This window comes from Musca domestica, unplaced genomic scaffold (assembly GCF_030504385.1).
Source record: "Musca domestica strain aabys unplaced genomic scaffold, Musca_domestica.polishedcontigs.V.1.1 16, whole genome shotgun sequence".
NCBI classification, from domain to species: Eukaryota; Metazoa; Arthropoda; class Insecta; order Diptera; family Muscidae; genus Musca; species Musca domestica.
Window position 1 is genome coordinate 949100 of NW_026712219.1, and position 27466 is coordinate 976565.

General features: G+C 35.8%; 1 protein-coding gene across 2 annotated transcripts in view; it reads right to left on the reverse strand.

The window, feature by feature from the left end:
• Positions 1-27466, reverse strand: part of LOC131801359 (rap guanine nucleotide exchange factor 4-like) — a 304101-nt gene that overhangs the window by 94079 nt on the left and 182556 nt on the right. For both annotated transcript variants that reach the window (XM_059119932.1, XM_059119931.1), the window contains exon 4: positions 10294-10440. In XM_059119932.1, coding sequence (XP_058975915.1) covers positions 10294-10440 — 147 coding nt within the window. The remainder of the gene's footprint in view (positions 1-10293; positions 10441-27466) is intronic.

Below are 27466 nucleotides of genomic sequence, written 5' to 3' on the forward strand. Positions count from 1 at the left end.
AACTCTTAAAAACAGAACAAATTATAAATTAATAACAAATACTAAATACAACAAACAAGTCGAAGATGCTGATGGAGAAGAAGAAGGGGAAAGAGAATATCAATGCCGTGGGTAAATTGTCAGAAAATTGAATTGTCAGAAATGTTACTTTGCTAAATGAATTGGATAGGAGAAAATTTTTGCTTCCTGGGGTGGTGGTGCTTGGAGGGTGATTTCGAAGAGAAAATTGATATAATTAATTTCATATGATTGAGATATTTTTGTATTTAATTTGTAAATATAAATGGAAGAGGATGATATTCAATGTGATTGAGAATTAAAACTGAGATGATTTCGAATCGATTTTGTAGTCAGATGTTGGTTCGGATATGGGAAAGTGGTATGCTATGTTTCCATATTTTATGTATAGAAGAGTTATGTATAGAAGAGCTTCAGTAGGTCTTCTATGTATAGAAGAGGTCTTCTATGTATAGGAGAGGTCTTCTATGTATAGAAAAGGTCAACAGGTCTTCTATGCATTGAAGAGCTTCAGTGGCTCTTTTATGTATAGAAGAGCTTCAGTGCCTCTTCTATGTATAGAAGAGCTTCGGTGGCTCTTCAGTGGCTTCAGTGGCTCGTCTATGTATAGAAGAGCTTCAGTGGCTCTTCTATGTATAGAAGAGCTTCAGTAGATCTTCTATGTATAGAAGAGCTTCAGCAGATCTTCTATGCATAGAAGAGCTTCAGTAGATCTTCTATGTATAGAAGAGCTTCAGTAGATCTTCTATGTATAGAAGAGCTTCAGTAGATCTTCTATGTATAGAAGAGCTTCAGTAGATCTTCTATGTATAGAAGAGCTTCAGTAGGTCTTCTATGTATAGAAGAGCTTCAGTAGGTCTTCTATGTATAGAAGAGCTTCAGTAGATCTTCTATGTATAGAAGAGCTTCAGTAGATCTTCTATGTATAGAAGAGCTTCAGTAGATCTTCTATGTATAGAAGAGCTTCAGTAGGTCTTCTATGTATAGAAGAGGTCAACAGGTCTTCTATGTATATAAGAGCTTCAGTGGCTCTTTTATGTATAGAAGAGCTTCAGTGGCTCTTTTATGTATATAAGTACTTCAGTGGCTCTTCTATGTATAGAAGAGCTTCAGTGGCTCTTCTATGTATAGAAGAGCTTCAGTGGCTCTTCTATGTATAGAAGAGCGTCAGTGGCTCTTCTATGTATAGAAGAGCCTCAGCAGGTCTTCTATGTATAGAAGAGCTTCAGCAGGTCTTCCATGTATAGAAGAGCTTCAGCAGGTCTTCCATGTATAGAAGAGCTTCAGTAGATCTTCTATGTATAGAAGAGCTTCAGTAGATCTTCTATGTATAGAACAGCTTCAGCAGATCTTCTATGCATAGAAGAGCTTCAGTAGATCTTCTATGTATAGAAGAGCTTCAGTAGATCTTCTATGTATAGAAGAGCTTCAGTAGGTCTTCTATGTATAGAAGAGCTTCAGCAGATCTTCTATGCATAGAAGAGCTTCAGTAGATCTTCTATGTATAGAAGAGCTTCAGTAGATCTTCTATGTATAGAAGAGCTTCAGTAGGTCTTCTATGTATAGAAGAGCTTCAGTAGGTCTTCTATGTATAGAAGAGCTTCAGTAGGTCTTCTATGTATAGAAGAGGTCAACAGGTCTTCTATGTATAGAAGAGCTTCAGTGGCTCTTTTATGTATAGAAGAGCTTCAGTGGCTCTTTTATGTATATAAGAGCTTCAGTGGCTCTTCTATGTATAGAAGAGCTTCAGTCGCTCTTCTATGTATAGAAGAGCCTCAGCAGGTCTTCTATGTATAGAAGAGCTTCAGCAGGTCTTCCATGTATAGAAGAGCTTCAGCAGGTCTTCCATGTATAGAAGAGCTTCAGTAGATCTTCTATGTATAGAAGAGCTTCAGTAGATCTTCTATGTATAGAAGAGCTTCAGTAGATCTTCTATGTATAGAAGAGCTTCAGTAGATCTTCTATGTATAGAAGAGCTTCAGTAGATCTTCTATGTATAGAAGAGCTTCAGTAAGTCTTCTATGTATAGAAGAGTTTAAGCAGCTCTTCTATGTATAGAAGAGCATCACCCGGTCTTCTATGTATAGAAGAGATTCATTCAAATCAGACCCCCTAGTTGGATAGTATTTTTTCCGAGAAAATCATATTTTTATTAAAACTACCTCTCCTACAAATTTTGACCAAAGTCAGCAGATTCAAAACCCTTAATATTTACCCTCACCACAAAAATTTAGCATTGTTTCAGTCATGATAAGCTATCCCACTTTCAAACCTAAGCATTATACACTTCCACTGAGCTGAGTGGCTGGCGTTCTCTCATTTCACTTCAATGAATTGAAGTTGGCTTTTCCCAAAGGGAGCGAGGGGTGCCAGTCAACCCCTCCAACTGGCAATAAAAATAAATGGCCACGGTTAAGTGTGGCGGTGGTATTGTCTTTCAACAGGATTTCGAGGTTTTGTTATCATCCGTCATGAAAATGCTCTCCGTTGCCGTTGAGGTAACTGATTGTTTCCCCCACCCCCCCGGAAGGTGGTTCGTTGGTATATTTTCATATTTCACGTGAGCACATTTGTCCGGTGGAGCTCTTTGCGGCCATCAATTCAGTTGTGTGTGTGTGTGTTGAAGTGCAATTAAAGACGAATAGCACCGAGAAGAATATGAAATAACCCAAAAAATATAAAGGACAAAAAAAAGGCGTGGAACGGCAATAAAATACAGCTTAGAAATGGGTGACCACATTCCACAGCTGTGAAAAATTAACAATGTTTTTTTTTCAGAAGGTCTTCTCCTATGTATAGAAGAACTTTAGAAGGTCTTCTATGTATAGAAGAACTTTAGAAGGTCTTCTATGTAAAAGAAGAGCTTCAGAAGGTCTTCTATGTATAGAAGAGCTTCAGAAGGTCTTCTATGTATAGAAGAGCTTCAGAAGGTCTTCTATGTATAGAAGAGCTTCAGTGGCTTTTCTATGTATAGAAGAGCTTCAATGGCTTTTCTATGTATAGAAGAGCTTCAGCGGCTCTTCTATGTATAGAAAAGCTTCAGTGGTTCTTTAATGTATAGAAGAGCTTCAGCGTTTCTTTAATGTATAGAGGAGCTTCAGTGGCTCTTCTATGTATAGAAGAGCTTCAGTGGCTCTTCTATGTATAGAAGAGTTTCAGTGGCTCTTCTATGTATAGAAAAGCTTCAGTGGCTCTTCTATGTATAGAAGAGCTTCAGTGGCTCTTCTATGTATAGAAGAGCTTCAGAAGGTCTTCTATGTATAGAAGAGCTTCCGAAGGTCTTCTATGTATAGAAGAGCTTCGTGGCTCTTCTCTGTGTAGAAGAGCTGCGGTGGCTCTTCTCTGTGTAGAAAAGCATCGGTGGCTCGGTGGCTCTTCTATGTGTAGAAGAGCTTCGGTGGCTCTTCTATGTGTAGACGAGCTTCGGTGGCTCTTCTATGTGTAGACGAGCTTCGTTGGCTCTTCTATGTGTAAAAGAGTTTCAGTGGCCCTTCTATGTATAGAAGAGTTTCAGAAGGTCTTCTATGTATAGAAGAGCTTCGGTGGCTCTTCTCTGTGTAGAAGAGCTTCGGTGGCTCTTTTATGTGTAGAAGAACTTCGGTGGTTCTTGTATGTGTAGACGAGCGTCGGTGGCTCTTCTATGTGTAGACGAGCTTCGGTGGCTCTTCTATGTGTAGAAGAGCTTTGGTGGCTCTTCTATGTATAGAAGAGCTTCGGTGGCTCTTCTATGTATAGAAGAGCTTCGGTGGCTCTTTTATGTATAGAAGAGCTTCGGTGGCTCTTCTATGTATAGAAGAGCTTCGGTGGCTCTTCTATGTATAGAAGAGCTTCAGTGGCTCTTCTATGTGTAGAAGAGCTTCGGTGGCTCTTCTATGTATAGAAGAGCTTCGGTGGCTCTTCTATCTGTAGAAGAGCTTTGGTGGCTCTTCTATGTGTAGAAGAGCTGCGGTGGCTCTTCTATGTATAGAAGAGCTTCAGTGGCTCTTCTATGTATAGAAGAGCTTCAGTGGCACTTCTGTGTATAGAAGAGCTTCAGTGGCACTTCTGTGTATAGAAGAGCTTCAGTGGCTCTTCTATGTATAGAAGAGCTTCAGCAGGTCTTCTATGTATAGAAGAGCTTCAGCAGGTCTTCTATGTATAGAAGAGCTTCAGCAGGTCTTCTATGTATATAAGAGCTGCATTGGATCTTCTATGTACAGCTATTTTTATACCCTCGACCATTTGTATGGTCGTTCCGTTTTTAACTCCTCGAAATATTTATAATAGGCATAAATTTCGTATTGGGAGATGTTAATGTTTACTACAACCTATGGAAAAAATTCTGTATGCAAGTCCTCGTCTTAGTATAGCCCCCATATAACGGTACCTCCCGATATTCGATATTTTCATGATTTTAGCGACATTATTTATCGGAATTATTTCAAATTTCGTATTTGAAGTTCGTAATGGGTGCTACTGCCAATGATAAAAGTTTTTGTTTGCAGGTTCACGTCTTTGTATGGCCCCCATATGACGGTACCTCTCAATACTCAGTATTTTTATGATTTGTGCGACATTGTTCACCGGAATTGTAACAAATTTTGAATTTAAAGTTCGTAATGGGTATTACAGCCTATGACAAAAAAAATCGTATGTAGGTTCACTTTTTTGTATATCCCCCATATAACGGTACATCCCGATATTTGGTATTTTAATGATTTTAGCGACTTTATTCACAGGAATTGTTTCGAATTTGGTATTTGAAAGTCGTAATGGGTACTACAGCCTATGACAAAATTTCGTAAGCAGGTCTACATCTTGAAGTTTTTTTTTGAAATTTTCAAGTTCCTTTCAAATGGTGGAGGGTATTAAAAGTTAGTCCCGGAATTACTTAGGTGCTTTTTTACTTGTTTTAACTTTAACTTACTTAACTACTTAACTTTCTCTACAACAATGTACAGCTCCTCCACATGCTCATGATATAAATCTGTTTATTACGTACATAAACTTGCCCGGATTTTCATGTGTTTTCCCCGAGCCTATTTACATTTCATTATCAGCATTCAAAATCATTATCAGCAGCCACCGTAAGCCAGTGAAATAAGGCTGATAATTGTGCCGAGGATGATTGTCTTTGGCAAATGGGAAATGAATTTAATGTGTTGTCAGGGAAAATAAAGAATTCCTCTACATCCATTTAGCCAAACCCCAAGGCCATTCATTTGAAAAACTTCTCCCTGCAAATGGATGCAGCGTTTCCAACTACATTCTTGCCAAATTGATATCTTTTAGCAAATGTGTACACACTGTCATTTGGTAATTGTATTGCCACCATCAACAGCAGCAACAGCAATAAATGCACAACAATAGCTCATCGAGGGTCTGGGTGGTGGGGAAGGAGTGACTTGAAGCTGTGACAGCAAAAGAAAAGCTGTCTAATTAACGTTTTTTTTGTGTCAGTGTGACAACAATGTAACTGTATTTACTCGAACGCTTAAGTATCTTATCTGTGGGAGCACACTTTCATACAAACACAAGCACCCACACACACACACACAAAAACCACACAATACACCAATGAGACAGACACATCTTCATGAAGCAAAACATTCAAATGTTTTCATTAACTGAATTCTCATTTTCATTCCGTTCAGTGCTTACTGAGGACAATCCTTCCTGGAAGTCCTTCCTGCCTGCTGTTGTAACTGTTAAGGTACTGCTGTGCGTGGTGTGCTGCTGCTGTTGTGTCTGTTGTCTCATTTGTTTTATTGAAGTTAAGTACAGTCGTTAAAAGTCCGGAAGGAGTATACGAATGCGATGGTTAGTTAGAAAAGGGTAAAATGTGATTTGCTGTAACGCACAGAATTGAGGACAAAAGGGTTACAGGTAGTGAAAGATAGATATTGGGAATAATTGTGCAAAGCTGGACGCTCATAGAAAACTCATTCACGGTGAACCCAAAGTACAAAAGTAAAATAATAGAGAAGCAACTAAGTTTTACCCTCCAACTAGCTAAATTGCAAAAAATACCGCTCAAATACATACCGTTATATGGGGGCAATACGAAGACGTGAACCTGCATACAAAAATGTTAGTCAAAGCCTGTAGTACCCGTTACGAACTTTAAATGCGTAATTTGAAATAATTCCGGTAAATAATGTCGCAGAAATCATGAAAATGCCAAATATCGGGAGGTACCGTTATATGCGAGCTACACGAATACAATTTTTCTTCATAGATTGTAGTACCCATTTCGAACTTTAAATGCAAATATTAAAGAAAAATCCGGTTAATAATGTCGCTAACATCATCAAAATACCGAATATCGGGAGGTATCGTCATATGGAGGCTATACGATATCTTGAACCTATGTATGTTCTAGAGTATAAACTGCTCGCAAGAACCTACTTTCCAGACAGTTCCATTAAAAAATGTTGCTAAAATCATCAAAATACCAAATATAGGGGAGTGCCTTTATATGGATAAATACGACACCGGGGACATATATAGACAATACTCTACCGGGGGTAAAGTACCCAAAAAGGTAGAAAAAATGTGGCTAAAATCATCAAAATACCGAATATCGGGGGTACCGTCATATGGGGGCTACACGATATCGGGGACCTATAAAAACAATTTTCTTTCAGGGAATAAAGAACTCACAAAGAACTCCCTGTGTAGAATTTCAGACGAATGCATTGAAAAATGTGGGTAAAATCATCAAAATACCGAATACGGGAGGTACCGTTATATGGGTATACACAATATCGTGGACCTGTAAAGACAATTTTCTTTCAGGGGATAAGGAACTCACAAAGAACCCCTTGTGTAGAACTTCATACAATTTCATTGAAAATGTGGTTAAAATCATCAAAAGACCGAATATGGTGGGAGGGGGGGCGGTAGGTACCGTTATATGGAGGCTATACGATATCGTGGACCGATATAGCCAATCTTCGAACTTGACCTGCCTGCAGACAAAATACTGATCTGTGCAAAATTTTGGCTTCCTTTCTTTATTCGTTGTAACTCTAGCGTTTTTACAACAGACGGATGGACAGGCGGAGAGACGGACGGGCAGGTCTAAATCGTCTTAGCATTTTACGCCGATCAAGAATATATACTGTTGGTTTTAAATAATTATATAAAAGTAAACAAAAAGGTCCATTAGGAATCTTATTTCTAAATTTCAGGATCCCAACTCTATCAGCTCTTCCAAATTTAGTACGATTTAGTACACCTAACTACGAATTTTCCAAAACTACCTATATTCCTCAGTCTTGGAATACAATGGTAGCCTTAAATTTTAAATTTCAGAATTCCAGCTCTATCGATACAATCACATCAAAATTGTACCAAATTTAGTACCATTCAGTACATTATGTGGAAATATGTACAAATTTCGGACACTTCCTCCATAATCCAATCCTAAACTCTGCTAGTAATAATAATCTCAAATTTTAGTATTTCGTTCGTCCAAATTCAAATTGTACTAAACTAACTCTGTACCTTTCGTATACATGAGTACACACACACCCCCAGAACTACCTTCTTACATCGACTATACTCCTTTACCTTGTATCTCATTTCAAATTTCAAATATCCATAACAATCTGCACGACACAATTTAATAAAAATCGGTTCACTCAAATTATAAATGTACAACATTTAGTACATTTTAGTGTATTTTCGTACAAATAAAAATAAATTTCCAATAATACCTTCATATCCCAATCCCACAATCCGACAGTAATGTTATTTCCAAAAATTCAGGACTCCAACTCTATTGGTTATTCTCAAAAAAAAAAAAAAAAAAAAAAAAAATCGAAATGCTACTAAATTTGGTACCATTCAATACTTTTCCTGCAAATAAGTACATATTTTGGGGCACTTTCTGGATTTCAGCTTCAACCGTTTCTCCAATTTCAAATTATACTAAACTTAGTACCATTTAGTACTTTTCGTATACATACCTTACATCCACTCTACTCCTCTTCCTTGATTCCTATTCGAAATTTAGAGTTTTTAGCTCTAACTGTTCATATAACAATTTTAGTACATTTTAGTACTTTTTGTAAACTTATGGTTCGATTTTTAAAAAAACTCTTTGCTACATCTATCATACACACCATGGGTGACATTCATTACAAATTTCATAGTTCTAGCTCTGTTGCTTCCTCAAATACAAAGGATACCATATTTAGTACTTTTTAATATTTTTCGTACCGTTCTAGTACGATTTCCCAAAAAACCAGCATTATCTGTAAAAAACAGCCTTATGTTTAAACTGGCCAAGTTTTTATACCCTCAGTCATATGGCTACAGAAAGTATATATCATTTGATAAGGTCAAAACTTGGTTAGGTGAAATAACAGTTATATACCATAGGTCTCTTTGAATCAAATCCGTTTTAGGACATTTGGAGTCTATCTAACGATGTCCGTCCGTCTGTCTGGCTGGTGAGCTCGATACTCGAAGGGAGTATCCGATTTGGTCCAAATTTGGTACATCGTAATATTTTTGTCAAACTTATTTCGAGTTCGGTGATGGGCAATATCGGCCACTCCTTCTGGTACCTCCCCCACAAAAGGTTGAAGTTTTCTAAAAAAACAAACAATTAGCACAGAAAAAAAGGATAATCCGATTCTGCTCTAACTTTTCAAATCCTCATATTTGCGTTAGTTCTAGGTCAGGTACAAAAATTGATGATATCGGTCCACTCCATCAAGGGCCTAGCCCACAAATGGTAAAAATTATAAGAATCCGATTGTCTTAAAATTTCACACATCCCAATACTTTTATAATCCTAAGATCTGGTGATAAGATGGAATATATCGGTCAACTTCTTCTGGAACCTACCCCACAAAAGGTCGACATTTTTAAAATATATATTTTTAGCACAGAAAGAGAAAAGATAATCCGATTTTGCTCTAACTTTGAAAATCTTTATATTTGCGTCAGTGCAAGGTCAGAGGTATCTCCCCCACAAATGGTCAACATTTTAAATAATTACAACTCTCATAAAATGTGATTTAAGAGTCCGATTGTTTTCAAATGTCACACATCCTAATATTTATATTAACCTAAGGTCTGGTGTTAAGATGGAATATATCGTTTCATTCCTTCTGGTACCCCCCTCCCCCACAAAAGATCAAAATTTAAAAAAAAAAACTAATTCTGAACAAAAATGAAGCAATAGCTTCGTAAATCCTAATATTTGCGTTAGTTCTAGGTCAGGTGCAAAAATTGACAATATCGGTGCACTCAATCAAGGGCCTCCCCCACAAAGAGTAAACATTTTGAATAATTATAATTCTTATAAAATTCACACATCCCCATATTTTTATAAAACCAAGAGCTGGTGCGGAGATGAAATATATTGGTCCACTCCTTCTGGTACATTCCTCACAAAAAGGGATCTCCGTTATAGGGGGCCTATACGAAGGCGTGGACCTGCGCAGATAATTTTCTGTCATAGGCTGTAGCATTCATTACGAACTTCAAATACAAAATTTGAAACAATTCCGGTAAATAATGTCGCTAGATTCATCAAAATACCGCATATCGGGAGGTACCGTTATATGGGGGCTATACGAAGACGTGGATCTACATGGCCCATTTTCAACCTACTTCATTTCGTTCGGAAGCTAGAGTGATTTCCACAGACGGATAGACAGACGGACGGACCGACGGACTTTGATTAATCGACATAGAATTTTATGCTGATCAACAATATATATATATATATACTTTGTGGGGTCTAAAATGTATATTTCGAGGTGTTACAAACGGAATGACATACTATGGTTGAGGGTATAAATACAAAAATAAAAAAAATAAAAAAAAAATAAAAATTAAACCCCCTTTAACAATATTATGAATGTCCTGATTTTTATTTCACTTTCCAACTTGTATTTTCACAAACACTCTTTTGTGGTGCCAAACCACCGTTCTATTTGATATTACCGAACAAAACTTTGCCAATAATTTTCCCTTGAGCAATTTTCATTATCGAAATCATTACCATGTACCGACCAAACAAATGAATATTTTTGTGGTTGAGATAAAAAAAAACATACAAATGAAAAAGCAAGGGGCAGAAGGGAAATTCGAATTCCATTACGAATTGCAAGTTTTCATTTGAGTTTCTCGGTGTGTGTGTGTGTGTGTGTGAGTTTGTTTATCAGCCCACAAGAAATACCTTTTTAAATTCCATTGAATTCCCTTGCTCGCTCGTTCGCTCTCGTTCCCCTCCCCATCCCTTTTGTGGCATTCATTTAATGCTTTTCAACTTACCTCCCAAATCAAACGAAAATCCTGTTGTTCGACTCGCAGCAGCTCGCAGGTGGTTTTTGTGACCACAGTACTGTCGCGCGGTAAATCGTGAAGTATCGATTCTCCAAATGTGGCTCCAACGCCCAGATTACACAATGTCACTGGCGACTGTAAGAAGAAGAAGAAGAAGAAAGAGAAGAAAACGGGAATAAGAACAAAAACGAAAACATTTGAAGGGTATTGAACTCGAAATAACTTTTTCGTTTCACTCTTTTTTTTCAATAAAAGATACACTTTCAAAAGAAATGGAATTTTGTTGCGAACTTTATTGCCCCGGGGGCAAATGAACTTCTTACACGCAGAGATTGCTAAAAATAAATAAAATAGGTTTTGAGGTTGCTTTAATTAAATCGATAGAAGCGAAGTAAGAAATGTTGGATGTTAATTTAATCAAGGGACTGTTTCTGCTTCTGACGATTTGAAGGGGAACTCAGAAATTAAAAAAAAAAGATAAAAAGTATCAGAATCGGTTTTGCCGACAGATGTATACCCTCAGTCAATGTTCGATTATTTAAAAAACATTTTGGTTTCTGTTTTAATTATTAAAATTTATGATCCTCCTCTATGGATTAGGTTCCGAAGGATTTAGCCAAAGTTGTCCATTTCATATCGGATCTACAAAAAATATTATATAAATAATGAGACTTGCCAGTTTTGGACTATGTTAGTTACTTCTTTCACTTTATATGACATATAGAGTGAGATAAAAACAAGTTGGAAAGCAGTAAGTTCGACCGGGTCGAACTTTTAATACCCTTCACCATTTAGAATGAACTTAGACATTTTCAAAAAATAAAATCTTTAAAAAATTCTGATAAAATTCTAAAAATACCGAATATAACCGTATTTGGGTCTATATGACATGGACCTACATAGGCATTGTTTGTCACAAGCCATTACCCTATTTAAATTCGAAACTTGAAATAAACAGTGAATAATGTAGCTAAAATCATTAAAAATACCGTATATAGGGAGGTACCGTTATATCGGAGCAGTGCGAAGACCTCGATCAGCATAGACAATTTTCTGTCACAGGCAGTAGCATCCATTACGAACTTCAAATACGATATCTCAAACAATTTCGGAGGATATTGTAACTATATTCGTGAAAATACCGAATATCGGGAGGTACTGATATATGGGGCCTAAACAAAGACCTGGACCTACATAGACAATTTTCTGTTACAGACTGTAGTTTCTATTACGAACTCTATATACGTAATTTGAAACAATTCCGGTGAATAATGACGCTAAAATCATCAAAATACCGAATATTGGGAGGTACCGTTATATGGGGGCTATATGAAGACGTGGATCTGCACAGACAATTTTCTGTCAGAGGCTGTAATATCAATTACGAACTTCAAATACCAAATTTGTAGCAATTCCGGTGAATAATGTCGTAAAAATCATCAAAATACCGAATATCGGGAGGTACCGATATATATGGGCTATATGAAAACGTGGACTTACATGACCCATTTACGAACTTAACCTGACTACTGGAAAAATAAACATGTGTGCAAAATTTTAGCCATCTATCTCAATTCGTTCGAAAGATAGCGTGATTACAACAGACAGACAGACAGACAGGCGGACATCGCTAAATCAACTTGGAATCTTATGCCGAATTTGGTTTTCTCGATTAGAAAACATTCATTGTCCAGCAGTTTGTAAGCAAACAAAATGATCGTGGTTACTTCCCAAAGAGGTCAGTTAAAAATGTGCACCTTCGGTTGGCCACCAGAACTCAAGGCCCGGCCATGGTGATGGTGTGGGCCGCCATAACAGCCGATGGTCGCTCTCCGCTTGGTATAATCGACCGTGGCATAAGAATAAATGCCGAATATTAACGCGAAAATATTCTGGAGGGTATATTTAAGCCTAGGGCACGCAAACATTTTGGCTGCAGACCTTGGACATTCCAACAGGACTCAGCACCATTGCACTTAGCGACATTGCATTTCCAGCGACAATGGCCACCAAAATCTGTGGATACCAATCCGTTGGGCTATTGTGTCTGGAGTGATTTGGAAAGCAAGGTTGGCACTAAAAATTACCAAAGTGTCGATTACCTCAAGAAAGCGTTACGCCGGGAATGGGCCAAAACCCCACAGAACAACATTCGCATTTTAAGACTGTAATCCGTTCCAAAGGTGGCTAACTTGTACAAATCTAAAATGATTCTAAAATTTGGTGCTATTTCCGACATTTTTTGCTTTGATTCATAAAAAAATAATAAAAAAGTAAATATTTTGGCGTTTTACTTTTTTGCAGTTTTTTATTTCACCCTGTATGTGATAATTTTAAGGAAATGAAAAATTATAAGATAATTGAACATTTATATCCAATTTAATGCTAAATCATGAGTTCCGTATTCACATCAGATCTCTGGTTGAGAGAAATATTTAGATATCGCAAGTTGTAAAGAATCGCTGACCGGTTTCGTAAGTAATGACCGATAAAAGTATTGAAAATTGTGTCCTTTTGTGGGTGAGGTACCAGGAGGGCTTCGCAGATACATATTATCTTCAGAACAGATCTTGTGTTAGCAAACATGTTTGTATGTGTGAAAATTGAAGAAAGTTGGATGCTAACTTTGCTTTCTTTAAGCTTCTTGTTTTTCAAAATCATGAACCCTGTGCATGGGGTAGGTACCAGAAAACAATGGTCCGATCTCTACCATATATCTTGTGCTCATGGAAATATTGGGATGTACCAAGTCTGAATAGAATAGGATGTTAATATCGCGTTTTATGAGCTTCATAGATATCAACTTATTTTACGCTTTGTGACGGAGGTATCAGAAGGACTGGACCGATAGATTCCACCTTCGCAGCACATCTTGTGTTAGTATAAATAATGGAATGTGTGAAATATGAAGAGAACCTGAGGCATATTTCGGATTTTATGATCATATTAGTTATTCGAAACTTTGATCCTTTGTGGTAAAGGTACCAGAAGGAATAGTCCGATATCTACCATCTTTTTACCAGATCTTGTGTTGATAGAAATGGAGGTACTGGATGGACTGGACCAACATTGTACATTTTCTTACATGACCTAGCACTTACGTAAATATTAAGATTTACAAAGTTGCAGCAAATTCAGATTATATTTTCTCTTTCTGTGCTGTAAAATATTTTTTGAAAAATGTTCACCTTTTTGGAGGGAGGTACCAGAAGGGGTAAACCGAAACCGAAGTTTGATAATAATATTACAATGTACCAAGTTTGAACCTAATTGGATACTAAAATCAAGAAATATCACGCGCACTAGCCAGCTAGACAGACTGACAGACGGACGGACATCGACTGCAAATGTCCCGAAACGGATTTGGTCGAAAAAGATCTAGGATCCCAAATCGTTATTTCGATGTGGCAATATGGAATATGTATACCCTTGTAGACATACAAGGAATGGTTTTCTGGGAGTTCAAATTGGAATCGTCTAACAGAAACACACTATAAATCAAGTAACAACTCTTTAATATTTTTTCGTAATTTGGTTAATGTATAATTATTTAATTGAAGATTTTTGGGTGAAAAATTTTCCAGTAAAAAAAGTTCAGATTATAAAAAAATCGTCGTCCAAAAAATAAAAAAGAAAAAAAAAATAAAAAAAATAAGTAAAGGATATAAAAATGATGCATCCTGTTCGTTGTGCAAGAGATATAGGCAACAATTTTCCCCACATTTTGCAATTGCTAACAGAAAATGTACTTCATTCATCTCCCACCTGCTGCAGAACTACACTACCTTCCATTGAAGTAATTTATATTGATTACATTTCCTCCACCCCCGCCACGGACAGTGGTACATATAAACATATTTATTTATATTTGTTTTCAAGTAGTCGCATTTTAATTCCATTTTGTATTATTCGTTTATTTGGCTTCTCTTCTGCACGCTGCAAAAAGGAAATCTTCTTAACGGCCAAATGAAACCCCATAAAAATCGCATGGTAATTTTTATTTATTCCTTGGCATTCCGTTTTGCAAGCAAATAAACCAAATGGGATTTTTATGTTTGTTCTGGTTGATGTGAATCAGCCATAAAATGCATTTCTTTACACCAAAATGGAATTCATTTCATATTGGAGGGGTATTGATTTTTCGGTTTCGGGGAAAACAGTGTCACGGTTAATGCAAGGACACGGACTGATGAGACGTGATGGAATATTGAAATGAAATGGAAATAGTTAAAGTGGTTCAGAGAGAAATATCAATTCATAGTCACCATCCAGATACTCTGTGGTTTTGGTTCGATAAGACGCAGTCCTTTAGAGATAAGAAACATTCTGGACTATTGAAGAGGAGATACGAATCAATAGCAAATAAAATCCTTTCAGATTGATCAGAAAATTTTCTCTCGGGCTAAAACCAGTATCTCTGAGATAGGTTCGATAATCGATAGGACCGATAAAAACGGATCTGTCAATAATATTCTCCCGTCCTGATAGAGCTCATCTGCATATTTTCTAGCAATTATCTTTTTTTCTTTTGCCAAAATAGGACCTAATCTCAAAAAAAATCTCAAATCATACCCGCAGATCAATATCATCCTCAAAGATTAAATTAACTTAGGTCTTATTACAATATGCTGTTTTATACTACAATCCAATATTACTACTTACAATACTATACTATACTATACTATGCTATACTATACTATACCATACTATACTATACTATACTATACTATACTATACTATACTATACTATACTATACTATACTATACTATACTATACTATACTATACTATACTATACTATACTATACTATACTATACTATACTATACTATACTATACTATACTATACTATACTATACTATACTATACTATACTATACTATACTATACTATACTATACTATACTATACTATACTATACTATACTATACATACAATACTATACTATACTATACTAACTATACTATACTATACTATACTATACTATACTATACTATACTATACTATACTATACTATACTATACTACTATAAGGGCATGCCAGGACCATTATCTCTCAGATAAGGGCATGTCAGGACCATTGTATCTCAGATAACGGTATGTCTGGACCAATATCTCTGAGATAAGGGCATGACAGGACCATAATCCTTAAGATTACGGCCAGTGAGGACTTTTATCTCTGAGATAAGGGCCGGCCGGGATCATTATCTCTGAGATAAGGACCAGTCAGGACCATTATCTCTGCGATAAGGGCCGTCAAGACTATTATCTCTGAGATAGGGGCCGGTCAGGACCATTATCTCTGAAATAAGGGACCGGCCAGGACCATTATCTCTGATCAGGAACATAACCTCTCAGATTCTACCTCTTTTCAGAACCTTTATCTCTCAGATAAGGGCATATCAGAACATTTACCTCTAAGAAAAGGGTCGGTCTGGGCCATTATATTTCAGATGAAGGCCGGTCAGGACAATTATCTCTGAGATAAGGGCCGGTCAGGACCATTATATTTCAGATAAAGGCCGGTCAGGACCATTATCTCTGAGATAGGGGACGGCCAGGGCCATTATCTCTGAGATAAGGGCCGATCAGGACCGTTGTCTCTGAGATAGGGGCCGGTAACCACCATTATTTCTAAGATAAGGGATGATCAGGACCATTACTATGATATAAGGGACGGCCAGGACCATTGTCTCCGTTCAGGATCTTTACCTCTAGGAAAAGGGTCGGTCAGGACCATTATGTTTCAGATAAGGGCATGTCAGGACCATTACTTCTGAGATAATGGCCGTTCAGAACATTAACCTCTAAGAAAAGAGTCGGTGAGGACCATTACATTTCATATAAAGACCGGTCAGGACAATTATCTTTAAGATAAGGGTCGATCAGGACCATTATCTCTGAGATAAGGGTCGGTCAGGACCATTATCTCAGAGATTAGGACCGTTGATGACATTTATCTCTCAGATAATTATCTCCGATCACAACTATTTTCCCTAAGTTTCTAACCTTTTTTATTCTCTTTTCATGCTAAAAAAAACTCAAATTAAATATTCTCTTTTTCTACCTTGAAAATCAATTACCACTTCAAAACATTTTTGCATTGTCCTTCAAGGTATGTGCACGTACCGACTTAATTTCTCGTTAAAGTTTCAATTCTCTGCAGGAAAAGTTATGCAATTTTTATAATTTCAGGAATTACAATTAATTCTCCATTGGCATCTCATCTATTGATTTTTCCCCTTTTCTTCAATTCCTGCAATTCCCTTTCATTGTCCTTCTTGGACAAGGCAAAAAAGGTCGTAAAGTCTTTTTATGGATTTTTGCATAAATGAATAACTAATATTCACCGAGTGGATGCCTATTTCTGGTTATCCTTTAAGAGGGATTTGAATATTTAACAGGTGGAGCAAAAGTCAATATTTATTTTTTTCTCCTTCTTTTTGTTGTTATTGTTGCATACATACATAATTTATTGGGCAAAGGGTAGATGAAGGTCTTTTAGAAAGAGGAAAAATAAAAAAAAAATATTATGTAATGTCAACGATATAGGTAAGAGTTCGACTGGCAGGAATTTAAAAATAATTGGCTGAAAAAATGGATATTGGTTCTTAAAAAATAATCTTCAAAATTCTTTTTTTTGTTGATTTATTGACCCCCCTCAAAAAAACAAAAAATACATTCAGTTGGTCCCAGAAAAAATATTTTTTTTTTAATTCACATTTATTGTGCTCTAGAAAAAATCTGAGCCTGTAAGTCTCAATGTCCTTGAAAAATATTCTAATTTTAATTAATTGGTCTGCGGGTTCCTTAAACATTGTTCATTGATTCTCCGAAAAAAGAAATAAAATCATTTGGTCCAAAAAAAAAAAAAATATTTTTTTATTTATTAAGCTCCAGAAAAATCCGGATCCTGTAATTCTATGTCCTTGAAAAATAATCTTTAATATCGAAATTTAAATCTGTCGGTGCTTGAAAAAATACGCTTAACATATCCATGTTATTGACATGTTATTCCTAAAAATATATTCCTAGAAGGTCAGGTTTATTCATCTGTAAGTCCTTGAAAAAGGTCCGTTATAGGTCCTGGAAGAATATTATTAACAATACACATTTCTTGGTCCACAAAAGTTTAAAAAATCTGCGCCTGTGGGTGCTTTAATAAAATATTCTTAACAATTCCATGTATTCTGGTCTGTTGGTCAAATGAAAAATATTTCTAAAAATGTCAACCTTTTTTTCGGCTGGTCCTTACAATCTCGTCACCTAGGTAGAAAGGTTTTTTTTTGTCATAGAAGTTATTTTTAAATCCACGTTTGTTGGTCCTTGGAGAAATATTTTTAAAAATCCACAAATGTTTGTCTTTGAAAAAAAAAAACATATTTTTAAAAATCCACGTTTGTTGATCCTTGAATTTAATATTCTTTAAAATCAACGTGTGTTTGTCCTTTGTAAATATAGTCCTTAAAAATACACTTTCTTTGGTCCTTAAAAAATTCACGTTTGTTGGTCCTTAAAAAAATATTCCTTAAAAATCTACGTTGGTTGGTCCTTAAAAAATAATCTTTCAGATTTCCACGTTTGTTGGTCCTTGAAAAAAATTATCTTTAAAAAATCCACATTTGTCCTTGGAAAAATAGTGTTTAAAAAATCCACGTTTGTTTGTATTTGAAAATAAAATATTCTTTAAAATCCACGTTTATTGGTCCTTGGAAAATATTTTTTTTGAAAAATTCAGGATTGTTGGGCCTTCGAAAAAATATTTTTTAAGACAATTTACGTTTGTCGGTCCTTGCAAAAAAATTCCTTTCAAACAAGTTAAAAAGCTATAAGTTCGGCCGGGCCAAACTTTGTATACCCTTTACCATTTGGTACAAATTTGGCAATTTTCAAAAAAAAAAATAAATAAATAAATAAATAAATAAATAAATAAAATAAAATTAAATCTGTTAAAAAATCCTGTTAAAATCTTAAAAACACCGAATGCAACTTGCATAGGCAACTTTTGTCATAAGCTATTACAATATTCAAATGCGAAACTTGAAAAAAAAAATCTGTTTATAAGGTAACTAAAACCATCAAAATACCGAATATAGGGAGGTACCATGGGGGTTATAAAACATGGACCTGCATTACGAACTTCAAATACAAAATTTGAAATAATTGCGGTACATAATGTAGCTAAAATCATCAAAATACCGAATATCGGGGGCTACCGTTATATGGAGGCTATACGAAGACGTGGACCTGCACATACAATTTTCTGTCATAGGCTGTGGTATCCATTACGAACTTCAAGTACCAACTTTGAAATAGTTCCGGTAAATAATGTCGCTAAAATCATCAAAATACCAAATATCAGGGGGCACAGTTATATGGGGGCTATACGAAGGGGTGGACCTACATGGCCCATTTCTAAGAAATGCACGCTTTGTCCTTAAATTATTTTTAATAATAGTTTTTTTTATTATAACCCACGTTTGTTCGTCCTTAAAAAATTGAATTCTTCATTTTCTGTTGGTTCTTGAAAATATATATATTTTTTAATTCCTGCATGATTAATCTGTGTGATAAATATTTAGGTTATCACATGTTCTCTCACATGTGTCCATTGTGGTTTTGGATCAATTTCTATGTAAACATTATGTAACACGTTTCATGTTTTTGGCTAAATTTTCTGTTGCAGCCTTTGCGTGTCATGCAATGCCACAACATGACTAATATTGGCCATTTTACCTCAATTTTTAGTCTGGCCGCCAGGTCCGGCCATTAAGTTGCCAACTTAAGTAAACAATGTTTTAAGCCATCTAAGTGTGTTTAGTGGGCCAGAGAAGGTGAGTGTGCGTGTGTGTCAGAGTATATTGTTGTTGTTTTTATAACTCCAAATGCTCAGTCTATGGCCCATTCTATAACAATTTCCTTATTCTCCAGCAGATGGATGGTCATAAAAATACACGAACACACAAACATTCCACAAAACGAAATGAAATTTTAATTTCATTTTAAAAACTCCGGAGTAAATTGTTTACGTTTTATGAATTTGCCATCCATGCATCATTTATATCGCCGGTACTTTGTCGTATTCGAGGAAGTACTTTATGAATGGATGGCCGACCGAGCGACCATTAATATTTGTGTTTTAATGTTCCGGCATACCTAATTATTATGAGCTTTAGACCATCTTGGAAAAACGGGGTGGAATGAAATGGAATGCCATGGACATAACTTCGAAAGGTGTGGAAATGCTTTTTAAAATGCTGTGTACTGTCGTTTCAATTCGAATGGCCAATGAAAACGTACGCAATTTCTCACAAAATTGAAGTATAACATTTATGGCTGTTGTAAATATGTACTCAGTGAGTTCGTAGTTCGAAATATTTGATACAGAGGCATTTTTGGAGCCTCAAGGTCTTTTATAAGGAATAGAAGACCTCAAGGTCATCTATAGGGAATATAAGTCTCCTATAGGGACCTTAAGGCTTCTATACGGAATTCCGTTCAATAGGGAATGGTAGACTTGAAAAAAATAGAAGACCCCAAGGTTTTACAAAGACAATAGAAGACCACACGGTCTTCTGAGGACAATAGAGGACCTGAAGGTCTTCTTAAGAACATAGAGAACCCCAAAAACTATTTTCCATCCCAAATGTGCTTTAAAAATCAGCTCTATATTAACAAAAGAGTAAAATAATTGACTAATTAACCCAAAGGGGTCAAGTAAGAATGGATTTTTGAAAAATCGTAGTAGAACGATACGAAAAGTATTTGAGGACGCAGTACAGCCAGAACTCTTAAATTGTGAATGAGGGTCACTGATGTAGTGCATAATAGATGTACCAAAGGGGATTTGGAAATTCGCATTATAGTTTACGAGAAGTACTAAAATGTACTACATTTGGTACCACTTGGAATCATGTGAACGGTTAGAACTTAAAACTTAAAATTTGAAATGGGAATCAAGGTCGAGGAATAGAGTCGATGTGAGGAGGTAGTTTTGGAAGTGTGTATTCATGTATTCGAAAAGTACTAAACGGTACTAGATTTAGTACAATTTGAATTTGGAGGAACGGATAGAGCTGGTATCTGAAAAAATTAAATTAACATTTCTTGCGGATTGTAGGATTGGGATAAGCAGGATTTTTTTCGAAGTGTGTATTTATGCGCACGAAAAGTACTAAATTTGGTACAATTTCGATGTGAGTGAACCGATAAAGCTGGAATCATGAAATTTAGTAATTAAATTACTATTTCATTCCAGAACTAAAGAATATGGGTAGTTTTGGAAAATTCGTACTAATGTGTACTAAATGGTACCAAATTTGATATAATTTACTTTTTAGGTGAAACGGTATAGTTAGAATCCTGAAATTTTATATAAGATTTCTATTAGACTGTATGATGAAGGTAGTTATGAATATTTGTACTTAAATGTACTAAATGGTACTAAATTTGGTACAATTTGGATTAGGGTGAACCAATAGGGTTGGTATCCTGAAATTTGGAAACAAGATTACTTTCGGATTGTGGGATCTTTGGAAATTTGTACTTATATGTACTAAAATGTACTACATTTGGTACAATTTGGATTTGGTTGAACCGATAGGGCTGGAATCCCGAAATTGGGAAATAATTTTTCTATTGGATTATGTGATGCCAATTGTTCTGGATATTTGTACTTATGTATACCAAATGGTACTGTACTCGATACAAATGGGGATTGTGGAATGGGAGTCACTGATGGAGTGCAGGATAGATGTTCCAAGGGGTTTTTGGCAATTAGAACTTTAATTTCACCAAAAGTTCTAAAATGGTACCATTTGGTGTTATGTGAACGGATAGAGCTAAAAACTTAAAATTCGGTATTAAAACCAAGGTTGGAAAGTATGTTTAACATAGGAAGGTGGTTTTGGAAAGGTGTACTAAGTGTGCGATCTGTACTTGATTGAGTGGACCGATATTGTCCAGTTTCACACCTGACCTAGCACTGATGCAAATAGACCTAGGGCCTAAATCGTTATTTCGATTAGACAAATTTAGACCGTGTCAAGTGATATATACTCTCATTAGACATATGGCTGAGGGTATAATGAACTGGTCAAATCAAAATTTTTCAAAATGGACTATGTAGACCCACGTTTTGGTATTGGCCCCATATAATGGTTTCTCCCGATATACGGTATTTTGATGGTTTTAGCAACATTATTCGCCGGAATTATTTTAAATTTGGTATTTGAAGTTCGTAATGGATACTACAACCTAAGACAGAAAATTTTCTGTGCAGGTCCACGTTTTCGTAAAGCCCCCCCCCCCCCCCCTATAACGGTACCTCCCGATATTTGCTACTTTGACAAATTAGGGACATTATTCACCGGAGTTCTTCAAATTTCGTATTTAGAATTCGTAATGGGCACTACAGCCTATGACAAAAAATTGCGTATGTAGGTCCACGTCTTCGTATGGCCCCGATATAAGGGTAACTCCCAATATTCGGTATTTTAATGATTTTAGCGAAATTATTTACCGGAATTGTTTCAAATTTGGTATTTGAAGTTCGTAATGGGTACTACAGCCTAAGACAGAAAATTGTCTGTGCAGGTCCACGTCTTCGTATAAGGGTACCTCCCAATATTCGGTATTTTGATGATTTTAGCTACATTATTCACCGATTTTAATATTGTAATGGCTTAAAAAAAAGTTGCCTATGCAGCCAAATTCGTTCCAAATAGTGGAGGGTATTGAAAGTACGGACGGGCCAAACTTACAGCTTATTTACTTGTTTTTATACCCTACACCACAAGGTGGTCAGGGTATTATGTCTTTGTGCATTTGTTTGTAACTGGCAAAAGGCAACGAGATAGACCCACATTTCCTTTTGATGATCCGCATAGAATCACATTCTGAGTCGATTTATGCATGTCCGTTCGTTCGTCCGTCTGTCTATGTATTTTTGTGAACAATGTACAGTTCGCATTTATTACCCGATCCAGATGAAATTATGCACAAGTCATTTGTTTGGCCCAAGGACGAACCCTATTGAAATTGGAGATAATCGGTAAAAATTAAGATATACCTCCCATATATATCTTCGTCCGATTTGCCTCTTATTGTGCACCAAACGTGTAATATCAGCCCGAATAGTATGGAATTTTGCACATACAACCAAATTAGGCCTGAAAATAAGTATGCCAAATTTGATCGAAATCGATTCAGATATAGCTATAGCTCCAATATATATTATTCATCCGATTTGTTATTTTTGTCCTCCGCAGCCGTAATATGCACTCTGTAACAACAATATTTGGGGAAATATATCAAATGCAGCTCAGAAATACCTTTGCTAAATTTTATCGAGATCGGTTCAGATTTGGACATATCTCCCACATATAACTTCGTCCGATTTACTTCTTATTGTGCACCAAATGTCTAATGTTTGTCCAAATGGGATGGATTTTGGCACTTACAACCGAATTGAGTCTAGAAGCTAGTATGTAAAATTTGGTGAAGATCGGTTCAGATATAGTTATGGCCCTCATATATATTGTTCATCCGATTTGTTATATTTGTTACCCACAGCCGTAATATGCACTCCGTAACAACGATATTCAGGGAAATATATGAAATACAGCCCAGAAATATCTTTGCCAAATTTTATCGAGATCGATTCAGATTTGGATATAGTTCACATATACATCAAATGGGCAATACAAGTCCGAATTTAAAAGATACACATGCTTCGGCATATTTAGTTTTTTGAACTTTAAATTATAATTATAATCATAAAAAACTTTTAATTGTTATGTGGAGCTCTACTATATTGGCAAAGTGGTGTAGGGTATCATAAAGTCGGCCCCGCCCGACTTTAAGTCTTTCTTTACTGGTTTATAATAAGAAAACCATCTCCATATAAATACACACTTCGAAACCGCGGTGTTTAACATGTTTTTATCTTTGGACAATTATTTGGAGAATTTTTTCCATGTGCAATCTAAAAACAAACAACAAGATAAAGAAGAAGGTTATGAAACATAAACTCCCCAAAGAAACAAATTATGTTTTTATTTCTGATCTGTGGTCGGGTTTTAATGATCAGAGAGAGGCAGACACTGACGAATTGTTTGGACGATATGACGAATGGTGGCACATAAAACTGAAGAAAACATTTTATGTTCTTTTCCTCGTTTTTTTTTGGTTCATTTATGCCAAAAACATTTACGGCGCAAAAAGAAAAACAAAAACAACAGCCCATAAACAAATACAGCCCATAAACAAAAAAATAAAATTAATTAAATTAAAAACAAATTTTCCAAAAGTTCATTCGCTGAGATGGTGGGTCACTCATCATGGACCAGCCATCCATGGACATGGCGGAACATTAAAGAAGTCAGATGTTATGGTGTAAGCTAGCACTTGATGTTGTTGTGATTATTATCTGTAAATGGGGGAATTAGGTCAAATGTCATGAAATTTGTTGTTTACTGTGATTTTTTGTTGTTACATACCGGATTAACACAAGCGTATGAAAAAGGTTCCTTTAGATCATCTTTCACCAAACAGCTATTATTTATTTGTGGGGATGAGGTGCTTGGAGATAGGGTTGCCAATTTGGTATTTACTGTATACATGTAAACATGTATATACATCATGCATGTAGTAGGGAGGGTATATTAACTTCGTCGTACCGTTTGCGACTCATCGAAATAAAAATACATTTTAGACCTAACAAAGTATAAAAATTCTTGATCAACTTAAAATTCTGAGGCGATTTAGCCTTGTCCATGCATCGGTCTGTCTGTCTATTGTAATTACGCTAGAGTCAGAACGGTATTTGATGATTTTAGTCATATTTTTCAATGGAAATGTTTGAAATTCTACACAAGAAGTTTTTTGTGAGGACTTTAACCTCTGGAAGAGAATTGTTTATATAGGCTCACGATATCGCATAGCTCCCATATAACCTTGCCGCCTGATATTCGGTAGTTTGATGATTTTAGTCAGATTTCTCAAAGGAATTGTCTGAAATTCTACACAAGAAGTTTTTTGTGAGGACTTTAACCTCTGGAAGATAATTGTCTATATAGGTCCACGATATCAATTTTTATACCGTCAGCCATATGGCTTTGATACCAGTAGAATTTTTTTATACCCTCCACCATACTATGGAGGGTATATTAAGTTTGTCATTCCATTTGTAACACCTTGAAATATACATTTGAGATCTCACAAGGTATATATATTCTTGATCAGCATAAAATTCTATGTCGATTTAGCGATGTCCGTCCGTCTGTGGAAATCACTCCAACTTCCGAACGAAATAAAGTAGATTGTTATAATTTTACTCAAATGTATATTATGCCTGCAGGACTTTTGGTATTGAAAATGGGCCATGTAGGTCACGTTTTGGTATAGCCCCCATATAACGGTACCTCCCGTTATTCGGTATTTTGATGATTTTAGCGACATTATTCATCGGAATTGTTTCAAATTTGGTAGTTTAAGTTCGTAATAAAGACTAAACATTGTTTGTGCAGGTCCACGTCTTCGTATAGCCCCCATATAACGGCACCTCACGATATTCGGTATTTTGATGACTTTTAGTGACATTTTACCGGATTTTAGCGATATTTACCGGAATTGTTTCAAATTCCGCATTAGAAGTTCGTAATGGATACTACAGCCTAAGACAAAATTGTCTGTACAGGACCACGTCTTCGTATAGCCCCATATAACGGTACCTCCCGATATACGGTATTTTGAGGATTTTAGCGACATTATTCATCGGAATTGTTACAAATTTGGCATTTGAAGTTCGTAATAAATACCACAGCCTAAGACTAAAAATTGTCTGTGCCGGTCCAGGTCTTCGTATAGCCCCCATATAACGGCACCTCACGATATTCGGTATTTTGATGACTTTTAGCGACATTATTCACCGGAATTCTTTCAAATTTGGTATTTGAAGTTCGTAATTGATACTGAAGTTTTAGGCAGAAAATTGTCTGTGCCGGTCCACGTCTTTGTATAGCCCCCATATAACGGTACCTCCCGATATTCGGTATTTTGATGATTTTTGCGACATTATTCACTGGAATTATTTCAAATTTGGTATTTGAAGTTAGTAATGGATACTACAGCCTAAGACCGAAAAGTGTCTGTGCCGGTCCAGGTCTTCGTATAGCCCCTATATAATTGTACCCCTCGATATTCGGTATTTTGATGATTTTAGCGACATTATTCATCGGAATTGTTTCAAATTTGGTATTTGAAGTTCGTAATGAACACTGTAGCCTAAGGCAGAATAGTACCTCCCTAGATAATAGCACCTCCCTATATTGATGATTTTAGCTATATTATTTACCGATTTTTTCGAGCTTCACATTAGAATATTGTAATGACTTATGACTAAAATTGCCTATGCTGGTCTACGTCGTCGTTTAGACCCTAATGTGACAGTTACATTTGGCATTTTTAAGATTTTTTTTTTTGAAAATTGCAAAATTCATTTCAAATGGTGGAGGGTATTTGAAGTTCAGCCCGGCCGAACTTTCAACTTTTTTACTTGTTTTTACCATTTTTTGTAGTTTTTCCATTGACCACCTAAATTTTCAATTTTTGCCGTTTTCCATTTATTTACCACAGTTATGAAAACATTTCAATTTCAAAGATTTCTTTTTGTGGTTGCAATGTTTTGTGGCTCGTTTTTTTCATATGAATTTGTCATAGTTCCAAACATGTTGCGGATCATGTCATTTTTAATGTTTATTTTATGCCCCCCTCACAAAAAATATATTAGCATTATTTTTATTACTATTTTTTTTTCTTTTCCAAAGGCCACAACAAACGTCAAAACAATAATATTAATAATAGTGTTTTTATTCATTGCAATAATTTAGCAAAAAACCAACATTGTCTCTGTGCGGAGGCTTCTTTGTATGAGTGTGTGTGTGTCGTTATAGTTTATATATTTACATTATTTTGAATGGATTGTTATTATTATTCGTCTATTCGTTCATATTTACCTTTGCATAACGTCGAAATGATTGCTCCACATCATACAGGCCGCGACGTGATAACATGTTTGCCCAACTTGGCTGGCGAATTGAATTCAATTGGCCGGGCCGCCACGGGTTGGCTTCACTTGTTTTCGAGGGGGGTTTTGCAGCGAATGAGTCGTGGTTGTCACACCAATTTGTTTTTTTTTATTTTTGGCTTGGCTTCAGTTGTCAGTTGGTCTCACTCACTTGGTTTGACCAATATATTTGGTTCGGTTCGGTTCGTTTCGATTCAATCGTCAACAAAAATTAAATATTTGCACAGAGAAATTCACATGAGTTGGCGTGTCGCTGTGGATTGGCAATTTCGGCAAAATGTCGGTCTGTCTCACTGTCTGCATGTGTGAGTGTGAATTGTATTTTCCAAATTTATTTATTTTGTCTATGAAAATATTAAATTACTGCCGGTATCTAAAATGCATTTCAATTGCAACACATATGAATGCAATTGATATATTCGCACACATACATACATAAAGACATACACATATGTACTTGCATTTTATTTGTAGTTTTATTTTTGCAGGTTGAGTAAAGCTTTCATTAAAGGGTACTTATAAATGCAGGAAAAACTGTTAAATTTTAGTAGGAAATCATTAAGGCGGTAAAAGGCCCATAAGGCAACGTGGAGGATATAAATGTGGTACCAATACTGCAAATAAACCGTCAAAGGCGGTGATAAGTAATTGTACTAACAGGCTGGGGGTGTAAGGTCATGAACTCCAGCAGCTTGGACTTATATTAGTTCAACGGATTTTTCGAAATAGGGGAAATCTTGTTGTTGTGGTGCGGGTGAAAACGGAGGGAGGGGAATATCTTGCGAAGGAAATTAAATATTAGGTTTAAATCATAGACAAATTAGGTATAGACTAAAAAGTTGTCTCATCTGTTATCTTCGAAAAAAGTGCTTCAATAGATGTCGTTCATGCTGTGAGAGAGATTCAGTAGACTCACTCAATTCTCTCAAACTACAAAATATTGAATCTTTTTATGATTCTTTATTATTTATCAATTAAAAACGAAACAGTAACTTTGTTTACATTTACATAATCCAAATATGTCGTGAAATATAAAAATATAGAATTTAAATAGCAGAAAAGTGAATAAATTGTTTTCG